Source organism: Arachis duranensis, chromosome 10 (genome assembly GCF_000817695.3).
Source record: "Arachis duranensis cultivar V14167 chromosome 10, aradu.V14167.gnm2.J7QH, whole genome shotgun sequence".
NCBI lineage: Eukaryota > Viridiplantae > Streptophyta > Magnoliopsida > Fabales > Fabaceae > Arachis > Arachis duranensis.
The window spans coordinates 100,723,909-100,740,635 of NC_029781.3; the positions used below are offsets into that span (position 1 = coordinate 100,723,909).

The 16,727-nt window shown below is 36.2% G+C and overlaps 1 protein-coding gene across 1 annotated transcript in view; it reads left to right on the forward strand.

The window, feature by feature from the left end:
- Window positions 1-9,330: 9,330 nt before the first annotated feature.
- LOC107471306 (uncharacterized) overlaps window positions 9,331-16,727 on the forward strand; it is a 14,114-nt gene continuing 6,717 nt past the window's right edge. The window contains exons 1-2 of the mRNA XM_052255726.1: window positions 9,331-9,552; window positions 11,122-11,267. Of these exons, the coding sequence (XP_052111686.1) occupies window positions 9,331-9,552; window positions 11,122-11,267 (368 nt within the window). The remainder of the gene's footprint in view (window positions 9,553-11,121; window positions 11,268-16,727) is intronic.

A 16,727-nucleotide genomic window follows, 5' to 3' on the forward strand; every position in this document is an offset into this window, starting at 1 on the left:
TTTCCTTGTTTTACTCATAATTTTCGAAATTTTGCATTAATTTAGTCAAAGATTTTCAAAATCATATCTTTTTTTTAGTCAAGTCAAAATTCTAATATCAAAAATTGATCTTTTCAAATCTTTTTCAAAAATCAAATCTTTTTAATTGCAATCATATTTTCAATCATATCTTTTTAATTGCTTATTCCAAACTCTTTTTAATTAACTAATTGATTTAGTTTTCAATTTGCTTTGATCTTATTTTCTTTCAGTTTTCGAAATTTTATTTATTTTCCATTTATTTTATTTTTTTCTTTCAGTCACTTTAATTTAACCAGATAAATAAAATAAAATAAAAATAATAGTTTAACTTATGGAAGTATAACTAGTCAAAGAAGAATGGATGATGATGGTCTTAGGTTGATGGGGAGATTTCTGGACCAAAAGAAAGGCATTGTCCGTACGCTCCCTAAAGTTTATAAATTGACAGGCTGGACTTCATACTTCATATGTCTTCTTCTTCATGGATTAAACACACTAAATATTGTAAAAATTATTGGGATTTAGTTAACATGTGTTTTTAGAGTATCTCTAATATTAGTTTTAAATTTAATTTAATTTTTGATTTTACAATATAACATATAAATATTTATAGAATTATTTGTTATAAAATAGTAATTTGAAATTAAAAGTGATATTTGTTCTTTTAATGCTTAATGTTAATTTAATTATAATTTGTTATTATTTTTAATTATTTTATCAACATAATTATACGAATGACAAAATTTTATTAGTTTTTTATTATCTCTAAAGTGATATCAATTTGATTTTATCAAACAGCTTTAATATAGATTTTAATTCTAAATTAATTTATTTTTTAAAAATATCAAAAATAATACTTTAAAAATACTTCATTAAAAATGGTTTTAAGATATATAATAAATCTATTATTAATAAACTGTTTAAATTTTTTTAATAAATATATTAAAAATATTAAAAACTTTTTTTTATTTTTACAAAAATTAAATTTATAATTTTAATATATATTTTTAAGATACAAAATAGATAAATCCTGTATATATTTTGCGCGGCAGTTAACAATGTTGCAACAGCAGAGTAATTGATCCACTTTAAAAGCGATATCTACTTGAGTACCTTACTTGATTTCGTATATTAATGTTATGCATCATATCATTTCTACATTGTACATGTTTAACTAATAATTAATCGTTAATAAATACTCATGTTCAACAAACATACCAACAATGTAGGGTCATTCTATGTCTCAATCTATCATCGATCATATATAAAAATTATGTTCTTAGTTAAAAACATTACATCATTTTTGTTATTTATTTTTTGGGCTGTGTGGGGTAAGGCACACAGCTAAATTCACAATGATGAGTGTAAATGATGGTGGGAGAGTAAGTCCATGTCACATTATTGAGGGTGCAAAGTTGGCTTTGTAATGAACCTCAGAGCACAAAGAAAGATGAGGGAACATAATTTGGGCCACCATATTTGTTTGGATTGATTGGTGATTATTGAAGATGGTGTATGCATGGTAGTATGTACTTTGCTCAAACTACCAAATAGGCGAAAATTGCAACCGCTTTATATAGCTGTTTCTCTAAAATCTGCATGGAACTCACCATTGTGAAAATTGATATCACTTGCTTTCTTTTATCCGATTAAAATTTTAAAATATAATCATATTAAATGTATATTAAAATTAGCCATTATGTATTTATGTATAAATACATATGTTATTTAATTTATTTTTAATATGTATTTTATATTTTAACATATATTTTATATTAATAACTAATTTTAGTATGCAAATAACATTTTTATTTGTGATATGCAAAAAGACATATTAAAGATATAATCATTTATATTCTTTTTTTATTAGTTTAAATTAAAAAAAAGTGATTTCACAATATAAAAATAAACATAAACTAATGCATGGGATGTTAGGAAATTATTTGATTTCCTAACTTATTTGTGGGTAATACATATATTAATTATAATCACAAATTATGCTATTTCAAATTAAATGACTTATATAATGATGATCTCATTTATTGTTTTAAATGCTAATTGAATAAGTCATTATTACTTTTGATTTGGAATTAAATGAAAATAAAATCGGATATTATCTTTTGTTCCTTAGATAATTATCTTTTTTGGATTTTAGATATATTATCTTTTAGACTTTAGATACTATTTTATTTGGGCTTAAGGGTTTAATGGGTGCCATACTCAAATATAAATAGACCTTCGGGGTTTCGGTCCCCAATATACCAAAGCCGCCTTTGTTGCTCTTTCCCCATCAAAAGAGTTACAGTTCAGCCACCTAAGAATACAGAAGACTTTGGTTGAGGAAAATCGAAAGAATCACAAGATCCAAATTCTTCCATCAATTTCTGACTCTTATGAATACAGGTACGTTTCTGCATTATAATATTTTAGTGATTTAATATGAATGATTTGAATTATTGAAATTAATTTATTTTAAAAAGTGATATTAGAACTATCCATAATTTAGTCATAAAAAATATCAATTTTTTTGTAATATTCTTTCGATTATATATTATTGCCCGCGCATATATATATTTTACTGTATCTATTTTTTTAATTTGATATGATAATTGATTTATCCTATTAATTTAGTATACAATTGATTAATAATTTTTTTGGGATATAAAAATTATTATGTATATGTCATTTATGCGAATATTAATCTATCAAAAAAAAATCTATATTTGGCCAAGTTATGTGTACATATTAATGATATTTGAATAATAAAAAAATATTATTTAATTGTTACCTAAAGAAACTAGTAACAATTTGGATTAGTATATCCATCTATTTTATAAAGATTTGGTTTTGAAATAAATTGATTGAACATTATGCTGCCAAGGTCACCTCTTTTGTGAAAATTGATTTATTTAAAACATTACGAATATGGTGATATGTAATTCATGCGAATATTGGTCGGCCCAAAGAAAGGTCTGTATTTGGCCGAATTACATACACATATTGATAGTAAATACATATTTGGGTAACTAATTAAGAATAAAGTAATGCTTATTATTTATGCAAACAATAATCGGCCCAAAGGAAGTTTATTGTTTGGCCAAATAATAAGCATTGCACACTTTTGTTTATTTTCTATTAATTATGCGGTCAATAATCGGCCCAAAGGAAGGTTATTGTTTGGCCAATTAATAGAAAATATATGCGGTAATAAATAGGTTGCAAAGTTTAAGTTTTCATGTGCGCATTAAGTCGGTCCAAAGAAAGACTTAATGTGTGATAGGAATTTTGACAATATTTGATTACTGCAATGAGAGTATCACTTACAGTTAATTTTTCTATCCAAATATTGAAAATTAATGTTGTGCTAGATATCTCAATATGGATTTTTTCTCATTAATTAACTAATATTTACTGCATGTTCTTTTTGTTCTAATCTATAAATTATGGCTTCAGCTACCAATGTTTCTGCACAAATTAGCAGTATCCCTATGCTGAATGGTTCAAACTTTAAAGTTTGGAAAGATACCGTGGAGATTATCCTCGATTGTATGGATCTAGATACAGCTCTTCGAGAGGAGAAACCCACTTCCACTCTGGAAAATCTCAATGAGGTTAAAATAGAGAAGTGGGAGAAATCCAATTGAATGAGCATTATGATCATGAAACGCTCAATTCCTGAGGCGTTTTGGGGCTCAATTACTGAGGATAAAGATGCCAAACAGTTTCTAAAGGGTGTTGAAAAATTCTTTACTAAGAATGAAAAGGCGGAGGCAAGTAGTCTTTTGAGCAAACTTGTCTCCATGAGGTATAAAGGTAAAGGGAACATTAGGGAGTACATTATGGAAATGTCTCATCTTGCTTCAAAATTGAAAGCACTAAAGTTAGAGTTGTCTGAAGATTTACTCGTGCATTTCATTTTGATTTTCCTTCCTGCACACTTTGGGTAATTCAAAGTGAGTTATAACACTCTGAAGGACACTTGATCCTTAAATGAACTTATATTTCACTGTGTGCAAGAAGAAGAGAGGCTACAGCAAGATAAGACTGAAAGTGCTCACATGGCTTCATCTTCTCAGTATAAAAGAAAGCATGATACTACTGCGGATATACCTTCTCAACAGAAAAAGGCTAAGAAACAGGATCAAGTTTTAACCTGTTTCTTCTGTAAGAAGGCGTGACACATGAAGAAGGATTGTACCAAATATGCCACTTGGCGTGTAAAGAAGGGGTTGCCTGTGGAGCCGACCGCCAAGTGATGCTGAAAGATACATCTATGTGGCAGACGGTAATATAGTTGCAGTCGAAGCTATAGGAACCTTTAGATTATGTTCCACGAGTGGATTTTACTTGTATTTATTAGAGACATTTTATGTACTGTCATTTAGACGAAATTTGGTTTCTGTTTCTCGTTTGGACAAATCAGGTTATTTTTGTTCATTCGGAGACAATAAAGCCAGTCTCTTTTATAATTCAAATAATATTTGCTCTGGTCATTTGGTGGATAATCTATATAGGCTTGACTTAAATTCTTATAATAATGAAATACTGCAAACGGGTACAAAACGAAAACTAAATGAGAATTCGGCATCATTATGGCACAAATGCCTAGGTCACATCTCTAAACAGAGAATTCAGAGGCTTGTGTCGGATGTGAGTGCATAAAGGGGGAAAACAACAAACAAAAGAAAATTAGGTGCCGAGAGAGTTAAAGATGTCTTAGAAGTGATACATACCGATATATGTGGCCAATTCCCTACTGTCTCTTGGAATGGACAACGGTACTTTATTACGTTCATAGATGATTACTCTCGTTATGGATATATATTTTAATTCATGAAAAGTCCCAAGCCTTGGATGTTTTCAAGTCTTTCAAAGTTGAAGTTGAACTTCAACTTGGAAAGAAAATTAAAGCTGTCAAATATGATCTTGGTGGTGAATACTACGGAAGATATGACGGTTCAGGTGAGTAACGTCCTGGGCCTTTTGCTTTTTTCCTAGAGGAGTGTGATATTGTTTCGCAATACACCATGCCAGGCAAACCTAGCATGAATGGTGTTGTAAAGCGAAGGAACCGAACTCTTAAGGACATGGTGAGAAATATGATTAGTCATTCTTCCTTGACTGAATCACTCTGGGGAGAAGCCTTAAAGACCGTAGTGTACATCCTTATTAGGGTACTAAGCAAAGCAGTTAACAAAACTCCATATGAAATTTGGACTGGGAAAAGATCCAGTATAAAGCATTTGCATATTTGGGGATGTCCAACTGAGGCGCAGCCTTATAGGCCGCATGAAAGAAAATCGGACTCAAGGACAATTAGTTGCTACTTTGTTGGTTACGCTGAGCGTTGACGGGGGTACAAGTTTTACAATCCTCCATTAAAGTCTATTTTTGAAACGGAAAATGCGAGATTTCTTGAGGATGTTGAGTTTGGGGGGAAGGAAATATTAGGAATGTTGCTTTTGATGAGGATTCTATAACTGACAATGATCAGGTCTTTGTACCTATTATTGTTCAAGACACAGTTATAGTATAAGAGCACAATGAGAATCTTACTGTAGATCCAATTACAGTACAGGAGAATAATAAGAATATTGTTGTTGCTCATAATAGTGCTACAGCACAAGAAAATAATGAGAATCCTCCTCAATCCCAATCCATACAGCAAGCTCAATAACCTCAAGTAGTGTCATTATTGAGATCCAATAGAGAAAGGAGAAAATCCATCTATGGTCTCAAACAAGCTTTCCGTCAATGGTATCACAAGTTCATCAAGTCATTATCTCATGGTTTTGAGGTAAATATCATAGATGAATGTGTATACCGCAAGTTTAGTAGGAGTAAATACATCCTTTTGGTCTTATATGTTGACGACATTCTACTTGCCAGTAGTGATATAGGCTTGTTGCATGAAACTAATAAATTTCTATCGAACAAATTCGAAACGAAAGATCTTGGTGATGCCTCTTTTGTATTAAAAATCGAGATACTAAGAGATCGCTCTCAAGGTATTCTTGGATTATCACAAAAGAACTATATCGAAAAGATTTTAAGTAGATATGGCATGAAAAGTTGTAGACCAATGGACACACCCGTAACTAAAGGAGACAAGTTCAGTCTCAAACAATGCCCTAAAAATGATCTTGAGAGGACAGCAATGCATGATAAACCTTATGCATCAGGACTAGGGAGCTTAATGTATGCTCAAGTCTGCACAAGTCCCGATATATCATTTATAGTGGGAGTGTTGGGTAAATACTTGAGCAATCCAGGCATGGATCATTGGATAGCTATTAAACGCGTAATGTGTTATCTAAAGAGAACAAAGGATTACATGCTTGCTTATCGGAGATCAGAAAATTTTGGAGATCATTAGGTACTCTGATTCCGATTTCATGGCATATGGTTGCGAAACTTTGTCATTGAGCTTCATATAGTAGATGATATTGAAAGGCCATTAAAGATATTTTGTGACAATAAGTCAGCAGTATTATACATCAACAACAATAAGAGCTTGACAAAATCGAAGCATACAGACATCAAGTTCTTAGTTGTCAAAGAGAACGTTTAAGAAAAATAGATTTTCATAGGACATATAGGAACATAGTATATGCTAGCAGACTCAATAACCAAGGAATTGACCCCTAAAGTCTTTCATGAGCACACTGCTCGGATGGGTGTCAACATTTGTGATGCCTTGGTTTAATGGGAGTTTATTTTATGCTATATGTCCTATAATTTGATCTATGTCGTTGAGTATATTAGGATGGTGATTGGCGTGGTTTAGTCACGGCATTTAATGTGATAAAAGCTGCGATAGTTCCATATCTAATGTATGAGACGGACCAGATTGTTAAAGTAATGAGAGAAATAGCATTCAGATGCGCGCATAAAGTTTATAAAGAGGTGATTATGTCAAGAAATAATATCTGTATAGCCCAAGTGGGAGATTGTTAGGAAATTATTTGATTTCCTAACTTATTTGTAGGCAATACATATATTAATTATAATCACAAATTATGCTATTTCAAATTTAATAGTGTATTTATAGTGGTGAACCAATAACCATTGTTGGAGTAGTTCCACCTTTTAAGGTGGATAACCGTCCGTTTATCTTAGGGAAGTTGAGATATGGCTCCTGGAAGTGGGCTGAGAGATTTTAGGGCAGTTACTTATTTGAATAGGTATTATCTGCCAGCTAACCTTCGATCCCAACTTCCTCGGAGTGAAGTCTATGTCGAATCCGACCTCTTTAGAGGAGGTTGGTTACGCGGGGGAGGCCAATCTTTGGATTGGGCCTTTTCATTCTATTTGGACCTGGGCCTTAGTGTTGGGTTAGGGTATGAACAGTGCCCCTACTCGACTCCAATCTCTTTTACTTAAGAGTTTGGACTAGTGTATTTCATCTTAGTTGCACAACCGATGTGATTTTTTGAAACCGACGTGATTCAAGATTCTCAACAGTCGCGTCTAATAAAACGTCGCGTCCGTTAGAAATTTCGTATTTACACGTGAGGAGCAGTTACATTGGTAATGGCTCGTTCCTTTAATGATTGTGCTAATTTACTTTTATGCCCTTTATGTGTTTATAAATACTTTTCCCTCTTCTTTCCTTGTTTCTTTTCTGAAAAAGAAAACTTCTTGTTCGCACTGAAATAGAGACCTTTTAGCCTTCCTTCTTCGAGTGCTTTGGTTGTTGCTGCGCTTGGTCTTTGGAAGAGGTCCTGTGAGTCTGTCAGTAGGTCTAATGATTTTGCTTTATTGATTAGACTGTTTCGGCCTTTTAGGAACCCTGTTATTGATCCTTCCCATTTCTTCTTTGTAGGTTTCATTGTCTTTTTACCTATTGTAAAAGATGTCTTCCATTGAGTCCCTTTCGTTATGGGTGGACGACACTGTTCTTGGGGACAGCCCATTAGTAGATACAGACTATATCACTGACCTTCGTACCAACCATAGGATCTGTGGTTCTGATAATGCGAGCCAAAGTATGAGTTGATTGTCCCGAGTCCAGAAGACCGGGTTTGTTTTGGGAGGGCTTCTGATGCTGATCCTCATTTCTTTTTTATGTACGAGAGTCTTTTTATCCGCCTGGGGGTTTCTCTGCCTTTTTCTTACTTTGAAATAGCTGTTTTGTCTCACTATCGCGTTGCTCCTACCCAGCTTCACCCCAATTATTGGGATTTCCTGAGAATTTACCAACTTGTTAGCTGGGCACTGGATTTTCTTTGAAATTTTTTTTTATCTTTTTCATATGACCAAGCCCTTCAGTGGGCAAAATAATAAGCAACAGTGGATATCTTTTCGAGCTATTCAAGGTCGGAAAACTTTTTCTATGTTTGAGGAGTCCTTCCATGATTTCAAAAATTTCTTTTTCAAAGTCCTGGCGGTAGAGGGTCATCACCCTTTCTTTCTTGATGAAGACTCAAACCCCCTCTTTCCTCTGTACTGGCTAAAGGCCTCTCCCGTGGAGAAGTACGGCCCTGATGATTTGGATGAGGTTAAAGAACCCATAGTGGGGTTCTTCCGAGATGTTTGGGGGAGAGCCCCTTATCTGCACACAAAGTTTCTTCAGGGGTCTCCGAGTTTTGTTTGGACCCAAATAGGTAGATTTGTTGTTGTCTTTCGATAATTCCCGACTTGATTTTGTTGCTTCTAACTTTGAAATCTCCCGAGTTATTATTTTCGAATTTTAGTTTAACTTTCTACTTTCTTTTTCAGAAATGGTGAAGAAAAGTTCAAGCTCTTCCTACTAGAAGGTCTAGGACACCAAGAAGAGGTCTCGGCCCCGAGTCGAAGCTGCCAGGGCTGTTGGCACTTTTCCTCCTCCTCCTCCTCGCGATTTGGGGACCTCCTCCCGCCCCCATTATGGTATCCTCTTCTTCTACTTCTTCTTTTCCTCCTCCTCGGCCCCGACCTTCCCCTGAACCTGAGAAGAGGAAGAAGCGCAAGACTTTAGAGTTTGGCTCTTCTCTTTCTGGGGAGACTAATTTTGATGGTCCTCAATTCGTTCGGAATCACATCTATCCCCATACTAGAATAAATATGGATGATGTTTCCGTTCAAAACCATCTTAACGTCCTAGTTCAGGGGAGTGTTCGTGCGGCTGGAGTATGTACAAAACTTCTTGATATTTTGGAGAAGACTCCCCTCAGCTCTTTGGGTTATACCAAAAAAGTTGAAGAGCTAGAGGGGAGGATCTTCCTTTATCAAGAGGAAGAGAAAAGGCTGAAGGGGGAGGTCGCTGAGTTGAAGGAGGAGAGGACTCGGCTTTAGGAGAGGGAGAAGAAGTTGATGGGCCAGTGTGCCATGACAGAGGGCCTTAAGAAAAAGGCGGAGCAAAATTACGTCAGGCTCTTTGGGGAGAACCTTGATTTGAAGAAGGAGTTAGCAAGATGTCGGGATGCTTTCCAGGACCTGGAGGATTCAGTGGCTGAGGGTTCGAAGGAGGCCTGGAGGATCTTTAAGGAGCAAGTCAGAGTTATTGCTCCTAACTTGGACCTTTCTCCTCTTGACCCTGACAAAATTGTGGTAGATGGGCCATTGTCTCTCCTCCCCGACCTAAGATGGACTCTAACCTAAAGACTCGAGGGCAGAGGATAGTAGAGTCTCCTCCTCGTGAGGAGCGACAAGATGGAGACCTCCCAAGTTCTTCCAAGGTTCCCTCTCAAGGTCCTGAATAATCTGCTCTGTCCTCTCCTGTTGCTGTTCCGACTTCTCTCCTTGCTGACCTTCCTTCTAGTGGTGGTGATCTTCCTTCTAATTGAGATTTGGCTATTTGGAGGCCCGGCCTGTGGGTCCCTTATTTTTAAACAATTCTATATTTTGTTTGTTGGTGGTGGTTCGTTTTTGACATTTTCTGGCCTTTTATGGCCGTAAACCAAAGTGCTTTGTCCCCCTTTTTTGGATAAGGGGTTTTAAGTATAATTGGCGTGTGCATGCTTTCTGATTTTTCCTTCGTCAGGCTTTTCGTGAAAAAAAGAACCCTTTTTGATCTTTTTGTTTTTGGAAAAACCTCTTATCTTGGCAAGTTGTGTTTTGCCTAAATTATTTTTGGATTTTTAAAGGCTTGACACAGCTTCTGCCTTTTGCTTTTAATGGTTTTCTTTTTATCTCTTTTTGATATTCCTTACTCACTCAAATCTTCTTTATTTGAATTTTTTGTGACTTAGGTTATTTTCGCGATGCATTTCCATTCTTCTAGGTTTTAACGACTTGCAAATTGATTACTACTCGAGTTTATCATGATCTGCTTTTATAACCTCTTTACACCGACTTGTACCTCGTTGTTTTATCCTAACAACCTTTTAGGCTGATTTATGGGATTTTCACGTTTTGTTGAGCTTAAGTTCGGTGCGTTTTGTGGAATAACTTAATGGAATTTACAAAGAGATGTAGAAAAAGATCTTTATTTGTTTTGTAAAGGTACTTTTTGCTACTAAGGGGTTTAAAAATTGTTGCCCCTTAGCCTCCACTTTGATGCCTCGTTAAAAAACCCCCTTAAGGAAAATCCTTTCTTTGGGAAAAAACCATGAAGTCAGAAAAAGAGTACATTAGGAAATGGAGTTCGCTTTTAACTATAGTACCTTTTCATATTACAAGCATACCACGACCTAGGTAGCTCGGTGTCATTCAAGTTTGTCACCTTGTAGTAGCCTTTTCCTAAGACTTGCCTAATTTTGTATGGCACTTTCCAATTAGCAGCAAGCTTTCCATCTCCAGATTTGTTAACTTCTATGTTATTTCTGATCAAAACCAAGTCGTCTAGAGCGAAGCTTCTTCGAATGACTTTTTTGTTGTACCTGTTCGTTATCCTTTATTTCAATGCTACTTCGCTTAGCTGGGCTTGTTCTCGGACTTCAGGGAGTAGCTCGAGCTCTTCTTTGTGCCCCTGTACGTTTCCAGCCTCGTCATAGAAGCTCACCTTGGATTTTGCTAATTAATCTCAACTGGTATCATGGCTTCTATGCCATAAGCAAGTCGGAAGGGTGTTTCTCCTGTGGCAGACTGAGGTGTGGTCCGATAAGCCTATAGTACTTGAGGGAGTTCTTCGGCTCATGCTCCCTTTACCTCTTGCAACCTTTTCTTCAATCCTGCCAGTATGACCTTGTTAGCCAGCTTGGCTTGCCCATTTGCTTGTGGGTGCTCTACCGAGGTGAACTAATGCTTGATCTTCATGCTGGCTACCAGGTTTCTAAAGGTAGAGTTGGTGAACTGAGTGCCTTTATCGGTGGTGATGGAGTGGGGTACCCCATACATTGTGATAATATTTTTGTAGAGAAATTTCCGACTTCTTTGGGCCGTGATGGTGGCTAATGGTTCTGCTTCTATCCACTCGTGAAGTAGTCTACTCCCACTATTAGATATTTTACTTGTCCATGCGCTTGGAAAAAGAGACCTAGCAGGTCCAATCCCCGTTTCGCAAAAGGCCATGGAGAAGTTATACTAATGAGCTCTTCGGGGGGAGCGACATGGAAGTTTGCATGCATTTGGCATGGCTGGCACTTCTTCATGAACTCGGTGCATCTTTCTGCAAGGTCGGCCAGTAGAATCTGACTCGGATAACTTTTCTAGCTAATGACCTTGCTCCGAGATGATTCCTGCATATACCATTATGGACCTTCTCAAGTACTTCCGACGTCTTTAAGGTAGGGACGCACTTCAACAATGATGTTGATATTCCCCTTTTATAGATGATACTTTTCACCAAAGTGTAGTTTTGTGCTTCCCTTCGGATTTTTTAGCCTTTTTTTCCTCTTTGGGTAGGATGTCGAATTTCATATATTTGATTAGGGGGTTCATTCATCCGAGTTCTAATCTGGATACTTTGACGACGTCTTGTCTGGCTTCTGCTTTTTCAATAGAGGGTTCTTGGAGGATTTCTTGGATTAAGCTTCTATTATTCCCCCTGGCTTGGTACTTGCTAGCTTGGAGAGGGCGTTTGCTCTGCTATTGAGATCCTGAGTTATGTGCTTGACCTTAGTTTCCACAAAACGCCTAAGATACTCCAAGGTTTTGTCTAGGTACCTCTTCATATTGGGGTCTTTATCCTGATATTATCCATTGATTTGTGAGATGACCACCTGGGAGTCACTAAACACAAATACTTTTGTTGCGCCGACTTCTTCTGCCAGTTTTAATCCTGCAATCAAGGCTTCATATTCTGCCTGATTGTTTGAAGCTGGAAATTCGAATTTGAAGGAGACTTCTATTTGGGTTTCCTCTTGGTTGACTAATATTATGCATGCACTGTTTTCGATTTTGTTTGAGGATCCATCTACATATAGTTCCCTTGTAGTGGAGACTTCCTCTTGATCCCCTGCATATTCTGTCACGAAGTCAGTGAGGCATTGGGCTTTAATTGTCGTCCGAGTTTCGTACCTTAAGTTGAACTCGGATATCTCTGTTGCCCATTGAACCATTCTACCCGCAATATCCGTCTTATGAAGGATTTGCTTCATGGACTGGTTCGTTCAAACCCTTATTGTATGGGCTTGAAAGTAAGGTCGTAGCCTTCGTGAGGCTACTATTAAGGAATACGCAGACTTCTCAAGTTTTTGATACCTTAATTCAGGGCCTTGTAGGACTTTGCTGGTGAAGTATACAGGATACTGCCCGACCTCGTCCTCCCGTATTAGAGCTGATGCTACAACTTTGTCTGCTATGGACAAATACAGGACGAGTTCCTCCCCAACTTCAGGTCGGGTCAGAATAGGAGGTTGGCTTAGAAACCTTTTGAAATCTTGGAATGCTTCTTCACACTCAAGGGTCCATTCGAACTGGCATCCTTTTCTTAGTAGAGAGAAGAGTGGCAGGGATCATAATGCCGATCCTGCCAAGAACCTGGAGAGGGCTGCAAGTCGGCGTTCAGCTGTTAGACCTCCCTTAAACAAGTCGGGCTTTTCATTTCTAGGATTGCTTTGCACTTGTCGGGGTTCGCTTCAATTCCCCTTTGCGTAAGCATAAATCCTAAAAATCCTAAAAAATTTTCTGCCTCCATCGCGAAGGTGCATTTTGTGGGATTTAACCTCATTCCGTGCATCCTTATGTAAGAAGGCGGGACACATGAAGAAGGATTGTACCAAATATGCCACTTGGCGTGTAAAGAAGGGGTTGCATGTGTGGCCGACCGCCAAGTGATGCCGAAAGATACATCTATGTGGCAGACGGTAATATAGTTGCAGTCGAAGCTATAGGAACCTTTAGATTATGTTCCACGAGTGGATTTTACTTGTATTTATTAGAGACATTTTATGTACTGTCATTTAGACGAAATTTGGTTTCTGTTTCTCGTTTGGACAAATCAGGTTATTTTTGTTCATTCGGAGACAATAAAGTCAGTCTCTTTTATAATTCAAATAATATTTGCTCTGGTCATTTGGTGGATAATCTATATAGGCTTGACTTAAATTCCTATAATAATGAAATACTGCAAACGGGTACAAAACGAAAACTAAATGAGAATTCGGCATCATTATGGCACAAATGCCTAGGTCACATCTCTAAACAGAGAATTCAGAGGCTTGTATCGGATGGAATTCTTGGACCCCTAAATTTGGCGAACTTTGAAGTCTGTATTGAGTGCATAAAGGGGGAAAACAACAAACAAAAGAAAATTAGGTGCCGAGAGAGTTAAAGATGTCTTAGAAGTGATACATACCGATATATGTGGCCAATTCCCTACTGTCTCTTGGAATGGACAACGGTACTTTATTACGTTCATAGATGATTACTCTCGTTATGGATATATATTTTAATTCATGAAAAGTCCCAAGCCTTGGATGTTTTCAAGTCTTTCAAAGTTGAAGTTGAACTTCAACTTGGAAAGAAAATTAAAGCTGTCAAATCTGATCTTGGTGGTGAATACTACGGAAGATATGACGGTTCAGGTGAGTAACGTCCTGGGCCTTTTGCTTTTTTCCTAGAGGAGTGTGATATTGTTTCGCAATACACCATGCCAGGCAAACCTAGCATGAATGGTGTTGTAAAGCGAAGGAACCGAACTCTTAAGGAGATGGTGAGAAATATGATTAGTCATTCTTCCTTGACTGAATCACTCTGGGGAGAAGCCTTAAAGACCGTAGTGTACATCCTTATTAGGGTACTAAGCAAAGCAGTTAACAAAACTCCATATGAAATTTGGACTGGGAAAAGATCCAGTATAAAGCATTTGCATATTTGGGGATGTCCAACTGAGGCGTAGCCTTATAGGCCGCATGAAAGAAAATCGGACTCAAGGACAATTAGTTGCTACTTTGTTGGTTACGCTGAGCGTTCACGGGGGTACAAGTTTTACAATCCTCCATTAAAGTCTATTTTTGAAACGGAAAATGCGAGATTTCTTGAGGATGTTGAGTTTGGGGGGAAGGAAATATTAGGAATGTTGCTTTTGATGAGGATTCTATAACTGACAATGATCAGGTCTTTGTACCTATTATTGTTCAAGACACAGTTATAGTATAAGAGCACAATGAGAATCTTACTGTAGATCCAATTACAGTACAGGAGAATAATGAGAATATTGTTGTTGCTCATGATACTGCTACAGCACAAGAAAATAATGAGAATCCTCCTCAATCCCAATCCATACAGCAAGCTCAATAACCTCAAGCAGTGTCATTATTGAGATCCAATAGAGAAAGGAGAAAATTCATCTATGGTCTCAAACAAGCTTTCTGTCAATGGTATCACAAGTTCATCAAGTCATTACCTCATGGTTTTGAGGTAAATATCATAGATGAATGTGTATACCGCAAGTTTAGTGGGAGTAAATACTTCCTTTTGGTCTTACATGTTGACGACATTCTACTTGCCAGTAGCGATATAGGCTTGTTGCATGAAACTAAGAAATTTCTATCGAACAAATTCGAAATGAAAGATCTTGGTGATGCCTCTTTTGTATTAAGAATCGAGATACTAAGAGATCACTCTCAAGGTATTCTTGGATTATCACAAAAGAACTATATCGAAAAGGTTTTAAATAGATATGGCATGAAAAGTTGTAGACCAATGGACACACCCGTAACTAAAGGAGACAAGTTCAGTCTCAAACAATGCCCTAAAAATGATCTTGAGAGGATAGCAATGCATTTATGCATCAGGACTAGGGAGCTTAATGTATGCTCAAGTCTGCACAAGTCCTGATATATCATTTATAGTGGGAGTGTTGGGTAAATACTTGATCAATCCAGGCATGGATCATTGGATAGCTATTAAACGCGTAATGTGTTATATAAAGAGAACAAAGGATTACATGCTTGCTTATCGGAGATCAGAAAATTTTGGAGATCATTAGGTACTCTGATTCCGATTTCATGGCATATGGTTGCGAAACTTTGTCATTGAGCTTCATATAGTAGATGATATTGAAAGTCCATTAAAGATATTTTTTGACAATAAGTCAGCAGTATTATACTCCAACAACAATAAGAGCTTGACAAAATCGAAGCATACAGACATCAAGTTCTTAGTTGTCAAAGAGAACGTTTAAGAAAAATAGATTTTCATAGGACATATAGGAACATAGTATATGCTAGCAGACTCAATAACCAAGGGATTGACCCCTAAAGTCTTTCATGAGCACACTGCTCGGATGGGTGTCAACATTTGTGATGCCTTGGTTTAATGGGAGTTTATTTTATGCTATATGTCCTATCGGCATTTAATGTGATAAAAGCTGCGATAGTTCCATATCTAATGTATGAGACGGACCAGATTGTTAAAGTAATGAGAGAAATAGCATTCAGATGCGCGCATAAAGTTTATAAAGAGGTGATTATGTCAAGAAATAATATCTGTATAGCCCAAGTGGGAGATTGTTAGGAAATTATTTGATTTCCTAACTTATTTGTAGGCAATACATATATTAATTATAATCACAAATTATGCTATTTCAAATTAAATGACTTATATAATGATGATCTCATTTATTGTTTTAAATGCTAATTGAATAAGTCATTATTACTTTTGATTTAGAATTAAATGAGAATAAAACCGGATATTATCTTTTGTTCCTTAGATTATTATCTTTTTTGGATTTTAGATATATTATCTTTTGGGTTTTAGATACTATTTTATTTGGGCTTCAGTTTTAATGGGTGCCATGCTCAAATATAAATAGACCTTCAGGGTTTCTGTCCCCTATATACCAAAGCTGCCTTTGTTGCTCTTTCCCCATCAAAGGAGTTACAGTTCAGCTACCTAGGGATACAGAAGGCTTTGGTTGAGGAAGATCGAAAGAACCACAAGATCCAAATTCTTCCATCAATTTCTGACTCTTATGAATACAGGTACACTTCCGCATTATAATATTTTGGTGATTTAATATGGATGATCTGGGTTATTGAAATTAATTTAATTTAACATGGGAAATATGAGTAACACTAATATTTTATGGTGCATAATATAAAAATAGAGAAGTGCTAAGAGCCAACAAATTTTGTGATTTGTAGTCATCAATTAGTCATCATTAATATTTTTAATGGTGTAAAACTACAACAAAAGTGGCAGTTAGCGGCTGTTTTGAACTGCTGCAAAATATTTCGCGGCTGTTTTATGAAACGTCGAAAGGTGGGCCGCGACTACATGGATAGCGGCGATTTTTTCCAACTGCTGGAATAATAGCCGCGAAATGAAACTTAGGTTTTGTGGTGGTTCTTACCCACTGCAATATGTGGATGAAAAATGTAATTTCTCAATTTGCGGCG